Source organism: Vicia villosa, linkage group LG5 (genome assembly GCF_029867415.1).
Source record: "Vicia villosa cultivar HV-30 ecotype Madison, WI linkage group LG5, Vvil1.0, whole genome shotgun sequence".
In the NCBI taxonomy this organism is placed as follows: Eukaryota; Viridiplantae; Streptophyta; class Magnoliopsida; order Fabales; family Fabaceae; genus Vicia; species Vicia villosa.
The window spans coordinates 130,557,376-130,571,188 of NC_081184.1; the positions used below are offsets into that span (position 1 = coordinate 130,557,376).

The window sequence follows — 13,813 nt, forward strand, 5'->3', positions numbered from 1 at the left end:
TCAACTCGCCGCCTCCCGAGTTAAAGGAAAATACCAAGCTAAAAACGAAACTCTCATCGAATACCTGGCGCTCGTCAAAGAACAAATGCAGAAATTCGACCAGGCGAAGGTCGAACACGTTCCCCGTGAACATAATACCAGGGCAGACATCTTATCCAAAATCGCAAGCATGAGGAAAAAAGGGGGGTAACAAAATTGGGATCCAAGAAACCCTTTCTCGACCAAGCATCGGAAAAACCACCGCCTCGCTCAATGTACACGCAATTGGAGACAACAATTGCTGGATGACCCCCGTCTACAATTTCCTCACAAAAGAAGAACTACCTACCGACCAGAAGGAGGCCGCCAAGACCAAACGGAGAGCATGCTCGTACGTCGTCGAAGACAAACTCTACCGAAGAGGATTTTCGATCCCGTTGCTAAAATGCGTCGACGCATCTAAGGTCCCCGACAATCGACATCCTACAAAAGCTCCATGAAGGCATTAACGCCCAACATATGGGCGGACGATCTTTGGCACGGAAAGCCCTTCGAGCAGGATATTACTGGCCGATGATGCATCAAGATGCCAAAGACCATGTTCAGAAATGCGACCGATGTAAACGCCATGCCAACATGCATCTATCACCTCCCCACGCGCTCAAATCACTCTCCTCCCCGTGACCCTTCATTTGGTGGGGGATGGACATCTTTGGTCCCTTTCCAGTCCGTTCCTATCATAACAAATACCTGATCGTTGCAGTTAACTACTTTACAAAGTGGGTTGAAACTGAGGCTCTCGCCAAAATCCAGCACACAATATCCTCCGCTTCTACAAGCGAAACGTACTCACCTGATTCGGGGTACCGTTAGCATTGGTGACCGACAAAAAAACTCAATTCACGGACAAGAATTTCCAAGATTTCATCGCCAAGCTCGAAACCAATCAACACTTCACTTCCATCGAACATCCTCAAACAAATGGGCAGGCCAAAACCATGAATAGAGTAATCCTCCGAGGACTCAAATACCGACTAGGTGAATCCAAAAAGAGGTGGGTCGAGGAACGACACAACGTACTGTAGGCTTACCGGACCACACCCCACTCCACGACCGGAAAGACTCCATTCAGGTTAACATACGAAATCTAGCCAGTAATTCCGGTCGAAACATGGAACCTTCTCGACGAACCAAGTCTCCCCTCGAAAAGGAGATGAACGAAGAAGCCATGAGATAGGAACTCGACCCGGTCGAGGAAATCCGATCAGGAGCAGCACTTTGCAAAACCAAACTTAAACAACAGATAGATCTGCACCACGACGCCAAAGTCATAAAGCGCTAGTTCGAAGTGAGCACCCTAGTCGTACGCAGAAATACGAAGGACTTGCGTGACAGGAAACTTGCCCCAAACTGGGAAGGTCCTTACCGAGTCCAAGGAAAAAACTGATAACAAGGCTTACTACCTCGAAATCCTACAGGGGGAACAACTCGCTCGACCATGGAATGCCGAAAAAACTCAAGTAATATTATAGTTAAGGCTACCATCTAGCCCAATAGTCGGCCGTTTGTTTTACAACGACGAACTTTCTCAACCACGAGGGCACGTCCTGGTACAGACGTGGCCATCCCACTCCAACGAAGGCAGATATTACCTCGAGCACACGAGCGTAATCCCTGCCTGACGGGGAGACCTATATTTTAACTCCACCGGCTTGATACCTATTTGGCAAAACACCTTGCTCGCAATGAGAAATGTTCACGCCTCACGCGCTCGAGGTCCCGACCACGACCTCGAGCCCGCCGTTCACCGAGACCCGATCTCACTCTCCCTCACATGTTCCCCACACGATCATATGACAATAGTTATCGAGCAAACCCCAAATGTAGCACACATTCAAAGCATAAATAGACATGTAGACATTAAAACAAGTAAAACAAATATAAACAAGGCAATGGATAAATGCCGACCAAAAAGGTCGACGTTGTCTTAAAAATTATGAAATGTTACGGGCATGTAAGCCCTAAATGAACTGGCATAACCCTTTGTCCAAATAATTTTTTTTTTTGGCATGCACGCCAGTATTGGTAATCAAAAATCAGCATTCTCCTCCTCCTCGTCAACAAACCTTTCAGGGATCACGATCTCACCATTCACCACCTTGTAGAATGGATTAATCCCCTCGGTGACGATATCTACTTATGGATTGATGACCCTGATCTGCTCCACCGCAGCCTTGAAACCAACCCCCAGGGTATCCATCCAGTCCTGCTCATTCTCCCTGATCTTTGCGATCAGCTGAGCACGCATGGCAAGGGCTTTCTCTCCTTCCGTCTCATCCTCTCCAAATTGGACAGAAGATTGAGCTTCATCCACCCTTTTCTTCAAGAAAACACGCTCCTCAGTCATTGTCTCGAGCTCCCCGATCTTTTTGCTCAGAGCATCAACCAAACCAACCTAGACTTCATACTTACCCTTATAATTATCAAAATCCAGTTCCATCTGGTTGAATTTTTTGCCGAGCTCATTATACTTTGATTGCAACCGCTGAAAATCCTTCAAAGGGCACGTATTGGATTCGTGCAGAGCGAGGGCAGCCGACACAAGCCTCATGACAGCCTCTGCGTCCTGAACAAGCTCTTTTCCCCTGGCCTCCCGACCAATACCCACAATATGACTAGCCTCATCCTCGTGTATGAGAATGGCATTCTTCTCGGCAAAGAGACCCCGACAGAGGTGGCAGCGGGGAAACACGAACTTCTCTGAGACGCTGATCTTTCCGCACTCGGGTTGGCTGGCCGAAAGAGTCTCACCCTTTTTTCTTGGTAGGATGCTCTTGTGATGTCGGGCTACGCCTAGTCGGTGACAGAGTCCCTTCAAGAGTGATTTTGCAGCCTCGGTACGGATCTGAGCAACCCGAGTTCTCTTAGTACCGGCCTTGGCAGCCTTCTTAGCCCTCATCTTGATCACGCGTTCATGGAGATCGGCCATTTCACCTGTGAAAAGGAAACAATCAGCACGAAAACAAGGAAACCGATCATGCACAACAAATGTAACTAATACCTAGTAATTCCAAGGTCTCCTTGTCTAAACGACACTCAAGAAGCGCCTTAGTGTTTATATGACGGGGAGCAAAGATGGGCTCCCCTTGGTCGTCAAATATTTGTTTTTGGTCGGGAGTAGTGCACCTTGCCAACCTAAAGCTCTGAACATACTGTACCAGTCGTCGATAAGTGCTATGATCCTGGTCATTCAGGTCCTCATCTTTGAAAATATACGCCTCAGTCCCCCTTTGGAAATGGCCGTACTGCCATTCAAGGGGAAACTTGCACTATAGGCCCACTTTCTTTTCCCCGTCCTTCTCATATTCTACAGACTCGAATAGAGTTTCCTCCGCAGCAGGCGTAAGCGTTTTCACTATAAAATACCGATCTTTGAAATGTTTAACTGAATCAGCATAAATCCTGAACAGTTTCTTCGACTGCTAAAAGACACCCAACTTTTCTTTTCCTCGGCACCGCCCTGCCGTTGAAGATGGAAAACCCTAACAAATAACAAAGGAGTAGGACCGATCTTGAGGTAGCGGCAAACGAGCTCGAAAACCCTAAAGAAGGTGAGTGCGTTCGGATGGATCTGAGACAGAGCCAACTGTTACCAATTAAAAACATTGAACTGTAGATCGGTGAAAGGCATACGCATCCTCGCTTCTTTGAACGCAAAATCGTACATAGGGAAACAATTCCCTAGGTAACTCGAGCATATTCTCTGATGAGGCCTAGGAGCGAACCCCCTCCATGACTCCTTAACCCCTTCTTCAAGGTCCTCGACTATATTGAAATCCTCCTCGAGAACTTTGTCGAAGGGCAGAATAATATTCAAAGTCTCGGACACAACCCAGTCCTCTAGTCGACGAGCTCCCCTGGCCGGCTCTTCGACGGGGGACCCTCTCTCCTCGGGCTCTTCTATTCCTCGCCTCTCCTCGAGGACCTCAACATTAAACTATTCGTCGGCCATTCTACCTGAAAATCAGAGGAAACAATAAATTCGACTGAAATCAATTCCACCCTTCCACCACAAATCAAGTGAAAGGGCGAGAGGAGCACGAGATTATGAATTCTCATCGGATAAACGCCCAACATAAAAACTATCCCAACAGAGAAAGAAGAGACCAAAACCCCCAAGACATTTCTCACGAATCTCCTCGGGATATTCATATCCTAATCGGGAAACACATGTTACATCCTCGGCTTATTCATGTCCTAATCGGGAAATGCATGCAATATCCTCAGCTTATTCATATCTTAATCGGGAAATGCATTTAATATCCTCAGCCGACTTATGTCTTAATCGGGAAACACATGTTTTCTTTATGAATCTTAACCAGAAAACATAGGAAATCTACAACAAACTCATCCTACCCAAACCCCTAACAATCTCTAAAGAATCCATAATACTAACGAAATGCTACAAACCCTTTCGTAAGTAAACAGATTCAAGGAAGAGATTCACTTACTTGTTGGTAGTACAACAAGGAAGGAAGACTGCAACAACAGGAAAAGGCTTCAGAGCTTGAAGGTGGTGAATGCAAAGCAAGAAGAGAAAGACTTAGTAGAAAAATGCAAATGATGCCCCCCTCCTCTTTTATATTGGGGCCTTACGGGGAAACGCAAAAGGGAGCCATCATTACCATCATTGCCTAGGTTATTAGACTATCCTAGGTCATGATGGCACATTAATTAGCCACCACGCTTCATAAACCCTCTGACACCTCACCATTTCAAGACAACGTTCTATATTCCTGAATAATAAAGGCACCCGAAACATTTCGCCTCAATATTAAACTAACGTCTCCTCGGGGCTCTATGCAGGCGTGTTCCCGACAAGAAAAAAGTCTTGAAAAAAAAGTCGGCCACACGACATAAAGATGATCGTACATATTTCCCAGGCCGAAGACCCAACCAGAACTCGTTCCCACGAGCACAACCCCGAATTCTCATCCACCTCCTCGGCGACCAGGATGATTTAAAGTCACCGCTCATAACTGATGCAATGACCCCAGTAGCAAGCAAGCACGATTTAGGGCCCAAGCCCAATTAAGCACGATTCAGCCCCACATATTCCATGAAGAGCACGTGGTCACCCAGTAGCGGGAAATCCGGTCAACCCCCTCTTCGAACCCTACGGGTGGCTCAACCAGGATGTGAGTCACTTGCTGACTCTGTCCTACGACGTGGCATCTAGCAGTTTCCTTCGTTTTAGGCCTCCAACGATCCAGCCAAAAATAGGGAAATCTTGGCCCTGTGTTGGAGGATATAAATACCATTTTTCACTAGAGGGTCAGGTAACTCATTCATTCTCACCTAATCTCTGTACTTGCTCTCCTTTGCTTGTATTCTCACTTTGGCATCGGAGTACCTTGTAGGTACATCTCCCATTCACTCAAAGTCCATCATCAGTTGAAGACCATTGACGATCCAGTCTGATCAGGTACGATGAATAACATAAACATACATTATTAAAGATCAAAATATAATCGAAATTACAATTTTCTCAAAAAAGTTATATCTTAAAAATGATTTTTATGAAAAAATATTTGAAATAGATTCAAAATTAAGTAATTTTAATATCCAAATTTTTTTTCTATAATGACAATACAAATAATATTTTAAGAATAAATATTTTCAAACCAAATTTTATTTGAAACTTTTATAAAAAAAAAATTGAACAATTTTTTACACAAACATATGACACTATAAAAACCACTTTAAGAAAAAGATAAAACAAAGGAGACCATATTTAATTTGTTCTAAAATAAATAGTCTCTTTTAAATTTCAATACAACACTAATTCATTTTTCTAATTATACTTTTTAATTAATACTGTTTATATGACTCTTAATTTAGTACGATATATTTAATTTTACAAATATAATAAAGTTGAATGCATCAATATATAGTTAGAATTTTTTAATAAAAATACTATATATTTATATAATTTTTTTAAATTAATCAACTAAAAATTCAAACGGAGGTTAAATCCATATTTTTAAGAACAACCACTAAAAAGAGAGATAATTCAAAGGCTAAATACCCTTTTTAGTCCCTTAAGTATACCCTTGGGTCCATTTTGGTCTCTCAATTCTAAAAAGTTCAAAACTGGTCCATTAATTGTTCTAAAAGGTGCACGTTTATCCTTTCCGTCCAAACCGCTAGTCAAAGTCAATGATTTTATCCAGGTGGCATCCACGTGTTATTTTTGATTAATTAAATTGTGACATGGAAAATATGTTTTCACTTAAGTGTTGTCCACCTTTTGTATTATTTTCTAAACATATTTGGGATTCTTAATTAGTAACTCAGAAATAGGAAAAGGGGTATGTATAAACCCTAGCGCAGCGCAGCAACCATTGTTACACGAGGACGAAGCCAAGCTGAAGGTTTTCTGGGAACGAAGACGAAGATAAAGACACCATTGCTTTTCAGGTAACTGATTTGTATGCTTTTCAGGTAACTGATTTTGTAGTTAGGGTTTAATAAAATTCATTTGTTTGCTGCTCATTTCATCTTCTTCGATTCTATTTAGGGTTTAGTTTGAAATGGATGAATTTTTGAACATTACAATTCATCATAGTGGTGCGTTCGTTGATGAGGAACACAATGTTTATGAAGGGGGTGAGGTTGCGAGATTGAGGGTAGATGCTGATAAGTGGAGCTTCTTTGAGTTGTTAGGTGCTATTAAGGAATTAAGTTACTCGGCCATAGACAAGATATACTATAGGGATCCTACTGAGGGTATGGATTTGTTAGTTGATGACAAAGGTGCCCTAGAGATTGCTAATCTTTACAGGGTTCACCTTAGAGTTGACATCTTTATTCAACACGTATTGACAAACCCTGATTTTGCTGAGGTACCAGTTGATGACATACCCCTTGATGAAATACCACTTAATGAGATTGTAGATGAGACTGAAGTTGTGCTTGAGGAGATGAGGAATGAAACTGAATTGCCAGCTGATCATGTAAGGGATAAGAATGCAGTAGATACTGATGATAATGGACAAAGGGTTGGGGAGGTTGATGATGGGCATAGTTCTAATACTTTTGATGATGAAGACTTCAATTATGATAGTGCAATGGAGGTAGTATTTGATGATGATTCTGATGAGTATGAAACTGAGTTGGATGAAGAAGTTGGTAACCTACTTGAAGATGATAATGTAGGAGAAAAAAGCAAAAAAGGTAAAGAAAAGTGGGAAGAAAACAAAGAAGACTTGAAAGGTAGTGATAATGAAAGTGAGGATCCTGATGGCTCTAATCTTTGGGTAAGAACAGAGTATCCTGATGTTCTGCCCCCAAAATATAGGAAAATGCCTGGAAAGTCTAAAAAGAGAAGGAATTTAGAGCAAGGTGAAATTGATGGGTCTGATAGAAAAATGAGAAGGACTGGATTTATTGTTACATGCAGCAGGTGTAAAAAACCAGGTCACAACAAGCTTACGTGTAAGGTTCCATCAACTACTCAAGCTTCCCAATCAGTGCCTGCTCAAGCTTCCCAACCAGTCACTACACAAGCTTCCCATCCAGTGTCTACTCAAGCATCTCAAGCAACATCTCAAGAATTGCCTAATCAAGCTTCCCAACCAATTTCTGCTCAAGCATCTCAAGCATCAACATCAAAGTCCAAGAAAGTCCCTCCAAAATCAAAGAAGTTGCCGGTCAGAAGGCCAGCTACCCCTTTCATACCACCTGGTCCTACAACAAGATTGAATGCAGCCAGAACAGCTGTTGGCCCAACAACAAGAAGGACAACTCCTACCAAGAGAGCCACCCCAAGCTGGAAAATCTAGTTTATGTTATGAACATTTTGTGTTTCTGTTATGTTATGAACCTTATGTTATCTTTTTGGACAACTATTGTTAGTTATGTAAGATCTTAAACCTTATGTTAATTATGTAAGATCTTTAACCTTATGTTAATTATGTAACATCTTTTATGTTTGAAACTGATGTAACATCTTACACCTTATGTTAATTATGTAACATCTTTTTTGACAACTTATGTTGGTGTTAAGCAATAATGTCAAACCTTATCATTGTTGCAGTTATTAAGCTTGAGATGGAAACATAATGAAAATGTGAAACTCATAATTGAAACACTTAAATCATCCTTTAATTGAAATTGTAAATGATACATCTGTTACAAACTTTTTCTACACAAATCCAATGTGTAGCATTTGACCCAACAACAACAACCTATGTTCAAACTGGTTTACCTTATTACAACATCCTAACAACAACAACAACTAAAAGAAAACAAAATAGTCTCTTCCAATTTTTTTCCAGAGATTCATGCTCTTCTTCAATTGATTTTGTAATTCTGTAATCTTCTTCTTTAAACACTCCACCTCCATTTTTGCAGCATCAATATCATGTTCAAGCTTCTCCAACCTACTCTTTTGATTCCTCATAAAGTGATCTTTTTCATCCTCAGCATCATCATAGAACCATTGAAATTAGCCACATCCAGGTTGTGTTGCACCCTATGTCGTTCAGAAATAAATTCAAATCAGAACAAACACAACAATGGAATGCGACTAAACAAGTAAATTTACCTTATAATTACGACAACCCCAAAATTGTCGCCCATAGTTCGTGACAGTTGAAGCTCTTCGTAGAGTAGCCATGTCTCCACAGCCACATTTAGGTTTCCATCGCAACATCCCTTATGCACTCCCACCTTTCTTCAAATTAGAATCGTATGTACATTCTCCAGAATTCGTTGAGGAAGAAGACTTCATTTTCCACGTGAACCCTAGAAACTGGGGAAGAAGAATTCGTTGAGGAAGAAGAGGTGATTTGGTTCTGAAAATGTGAACCCTAGAAACTGTGAAATTGGGGACGAAGCTAATTTGAAGGAAGGATGGAAGCAATGACACATAGAATAAAAAAACATATAAACATTTCCACATCACCTGCCATGTAGGAATATTTAACGTCTGTTACACCTTATTTGACAGAAAGGACAAACGTGCACCTTTTAGAACAATTAAAGGACCGGTTTAGAACTTTTTAGAATTGAGGGACCAAAATGGACCCAAGGGTATACTTACGGGACCAAAAAGGGTATTCAGCCTAATTCAAATTTATTTAAAATTTAATTGAAATCATGAGTGATTGTTATAATAGAAGAGAGAGATAATTTTATTTTTATATTTAATTAATAAAAAAATTATGATTGATTGTGTGTAAATCCAAGTGTTATTATAATTGTGTCTATCTAAATATTTTCCGCAATTTGTATGTTCAAAGCGGTGGTCGAGATAATGGTTACAAATTACAAGTTCATCAATTAATAACATTAGCTCACCAAAAAGCAATCCATTTTTCTGTGAAATCGCAATTTTAACCATTAGTTAAATATATTTTCAGCGAATAAGAATATCTCAAATGCATGACCTCAATTGGAGCATAACTTCTGTATTATATCTGAAAAAACTAGTTACAACGTGGGAAGGGTGAGTAGGAGTATGTACAAAACAGCAACAGCACATATAGTCAAGAAAATGTAACAACTTGCTTTTACAAAAATGTAATAATGACTTCAGAACATTATACAATGGTCCTATATGCTCAATTTTCTATTTTCCACTGTATCTAAAAGACCCGCCTGCTATCTTCGTTCCCTCCACACAAAAAACAGTTTTTAAAACATAAGTCTTCTTTTCATTGTTTACTGTAGAATATAACTTATGAGAGATAGGAGCTCCCGCTAGTGGAGTTTAGATATCTGCTTTTGTCTTTTTTATAGCCGCACCTCTAGAAACTTCGTCAACGAGGAAGTTTCCAAGCAGCCGTTGATCCAAAATCATATTTGGAATCTGCAGCATAAACCCAGAAGATCAAAGCTATGTACAAGGACAGGCGACTAACGGAATATCTAGGAGGAGAGGAATACCTTGTCCCCAAAGAAAATCTTTGTGTTATTGGCAATGGATTCGATAAATTTCAGCTCAAGAAATTCAGGGGTAAGCTTCAATCTGTTTGCTTCAGCTTCCCTTATTACACTGGAAATTTTAGAAAAACAATAAAACTGGTCATTTCTTATTTCAAAGACCACAGATTAAAATATCAGTCCTAAACTTATACTCATCAAAGAATAGGAAAATCTCACCGGTAGAAATCTGCATCGGCCAGGCTCTTCTCGCGAGCTAGGTACATTGCATTCTCAATTTCTTCCTGTTTTCTAGCACTATCTTTTTCCAACAACTTTTGTTCCATAAGGATCTTGCTGACATTGGCATTTTTCTCGGCCTCACTAATAGCCATCTTCTTTGCAGTCTCTGCCTCCTCCTCAGATACTTTCTGCTTCTCAATAGCAATTAAGACCTATTCAATAGCATCCAGTGCAGTCTTTATCAATATTTAGAAGATAGCAAATTCAAGCATAAATAGAATGGTAGAGTGTATGGCATACAAAAACTAGCTAGAAGCATTTACATGGCAGATATCACAAATAATGACATAATGAATTATTAATCATACAGTTAAATAACATGATCTTGCACATGTTTAACCCTATCTTCGTTTAATGAGATTGTCAACTCAACATTGCATCTTTCTAGCTTTGGCCAATGGGTATATTTGAAGGAAAAGGACAGGCAGTAAAATATACCTTAGTACGCTCCTCTTCCATTTGTTCAAAGTTGCGTCTTATGCTTTCTGGAATATTTGGCTTTGTGACACGGACACCAATGATCTCAATACCGGGAGCATAGCGGGTACAGTCAACTTGAAGTGCATCCTTCATCTTTTCGTCAATCTGAAAGTTCCCAATGCTTGCATTGTTAATATATTAAGAGGAAATAGCAAAAAAACATAAGAGATAGAAGGCCAAAAAATATATTTTGGGTTAACTCATTTGACACGATGGAATAAAACAATGACATGCTTTTGATGGGGAAGTAAGAACTTATGACTTGCATCAATTACTTTTTCAATGGATGACAATAAAAGCTACAACTTGCAGAAAAACATCAAAGATCCAACTATTTCCTAGAATGTAAGCAACTATTTCCTAGAATGTAAGCCATTCATATTTTGCTAGTTTGATTAACCATAATATAAATGGAAGTTGGCAGTATAAAATAAACCATGGATATAAAACTACACTTAAAACATTAGTACATTACCTGATCAAACACATCAATATATACTTGCTGAAGACTATGAGAGCTACAGAACTGATTAATCTCATGATGAATCTTGTCATATATCCATGTCTTGTCATAATGCACACCATAGTTGAGCAATGTCTCGTAGACAGATTCTTTATGCAGTCGGTTAACAACCTAAAAGAAGAAAATTATTGCATATACGATTAACGGTCTAAACTTGGACACTTGTAATCCAAATATTATAGATGAAAAATACAGTTGCTATTACCTCAATCTTCCCAAAAACGATCATAACACCTCCTTTTGTACCGCACGGTATATCTGTCACCTGCAATTGTCACTGTGATTCAAAATCCAAATTATAGAGACAACAAAAACCCTAACTCCCATCACTATTCTAAAGAATTTACCTCGTCTGTTTGAAGTGTCACTTGGACAGGCTCAAACTGAGTTAAGAAAGGCATCTTCGTATGGAAACCTAGAAGAATTAATATTACAAACACGAACAGGGATTTTGTGCAATCAATCATTGAAAATAATAGAATAAATTTACAGATGGCGAAACAAGGAGCTAAGCTTGTAACTAACTCTAATGTGTCAGCGCATCTCTAACGGATTTAGCATAAAGTTGAGTATAGATATAATACCCTATGCTAGCTAATTTGTAAATTGTAATCAAATTTACATACATAAAATATTCATAGCATAATTCTTAGTTTCTCTCATTTTCTCTCTCAACTATACAATTCTCTTAGTTTCTATTACAAAAAAGAAGAAGCATTTAGTACCTGGCTCTGTAATTGTTTTGAGAAGCGCACCCCCTCTCCAATATACCCCCACATGGCCTTCCGGGACTTGGTGAACAATTGACAAGGAATTTAATAAGGATGGTGATCCTGTAGGAACCAAAACCTATAGATAACATAAGAGATGTTTTAACCTTTAAATTGTCAATAAAGCACTCACACAAACCGACCTACAATCAAATGTAACGTGTCAATGTCCACCGACACGTATCAGACACCAGACATATATTCAATCAGAAATGTCACTGCTACACAATTAGAGGTTGACAAGAATCAATTTCCAATTGAAACATTACGAAAGCATTATGCATTATCATCAAACTCAAATAAAAGCAAGAACTAATATCAAAACAACATCAAATTAAGCCAAATATTCCATTGCCTATGCATTATCATCAAAATCAAAGCAAGCAAGAACTAATTTCAAAACAAAAACAAATGTTACCTAATACATGCAAGAGTTACACAAGAGTGCCCTAAAATACATCTACATTGACACATGATCATCACTTACACTAATTTTTAATCTGCGATTGTTTTACCAATGCTGTTAATATAGTTTTTCAAAGCGCAAATACAAAACATGAACATTTTCACGGCGATTATAGATAAAAAAAAATCAAAAACAGGAACCGAAATGGTTAACTTTCAGTATTACATTTGCGGAAAGAGATACAGAGATAGAGAGAGTTACGATAGCGGCAATGGCTATGAATGAGAGCAAGACGAGGGAAATGGAAGGTGGAGTTGAATCGGGAGGTGGCGATGCTCCGGTTGGTCGCTGTGAATCCATGGCGGTGGAAACTTTCTTCAACAGTTTGATTCTTTGCGTTTGGGTTTGGTATAAAACAACTTCACTTTGTTTTCTTTCCTTTATTGGTTTGATCACATACGATACTATTTATAATTGCTTTCTTATAAGTGTAACTTGTAAGTTAAATAATATTAATCGATTTTAAGTTATAATTTTAGCTTAAAATATAATCAATTTTAAAAATAAAATAAAATAAAATATATGAAAAATACTTAAATATATAGTAAATTCGATTATATATTTCTAGTTACTTTGATCTAATCCAAGAGGCAAGAAGAAGCAATCAAACTTCTACCTAGAAAAAGAAGAAGCACTTAACCTCATTTAAATATTAAGTTGTTATGCTTGAAATTACAATGGAAAGCTTACATATAAAAGTTAGGAAGTTTCTCAAATTACTTCTCAATAAATTTAAGTTTATAGAAATATATTATTAGGACAGATTGAGAACCTCTTAAAATTTATTGATTTGTTTAAGGACTCATTTCTAGTGGTTTTTTCTATGATTATAATCTTTCTCATAATTTTAGAAGAAAAGAGAGGGAAATTAATTCCAAAGTAGACCATCCTAAAATATAGTGAATTTCTACTATTTCACCCAATCCAACTTACAACCCCTAACACAATTTAATTAACAAGAATTCTTAAGAAAGACTTTTATAGATATATAAATATATTTAATTTTCAAAATACCCCCCATTCATTTTTTAAATCATGTTGGATAGTCTTTCAACTCTATCTCTTACCCATGTTAAAGTTAAGCAATTTCTTTTTCCACCTTTTTCAAATGTGCGACTAAATTGTTTAATGGTATAGAGTCAAATGCTGCAAAATACTTATCAATGCAATGAAAGAATCATCCCTTTCTATTTCTTTGTCATTTGCGTTAAGTAAGAGAAGCGGACATGAAGTAGTTATAGTAGGAGTTCATAGTTGGAGATGCAAGTTTTTATAAGTTCTCTCTCATTTCTGACAAAATGTAAAAAAATATTTTATAAGTTCTCTCTAATTTCTGACAAAACGTAAAAAAATATTTTTAGTTTT

General features: G+C 38.5%; 1 protein-coding gene across 1 annotated transcript; it reads right to left on the reverse strand.

The window, feature by feature from the left end:
* Nucleotides 1-9,436: 9,436 nt before the first annotated feature.
* LOC131607350 (uncharacterized) lies at nucleotides 9,437-12,843 on the reverse strand. The gene is made up of 9 exons (XM_058879364.1): nucleotides 12,650-12,843; nucleotides 11,938-12,061; nucleotides 11,560-11,627; nucleotides 11,418-11,477; nucleotides 11,165-11,323; nucleotides 10,648-10,794; nucleotides 10,147-10,361; nucleotides 9,931-10,039; nucleotides 9,437-9,853 (listed from the first exon to the last, which is right to left on the reverse strand). The coding sequence occupies exons 1-9, from the start codon at nucleotides 12,746-12,748 to the stop codon at nucleotides 9,755-9,757; spliced, it is 1,080 nt and encodes a 359-aa protein (XP_058735347.1). The 5' UTR covers nucleotides 12,749-12,843; the 3' UTR covers nucleotides 9,437-9,754.
* Nucleotides 12,844-13,813: the final 970 nt, after the last annotated feature.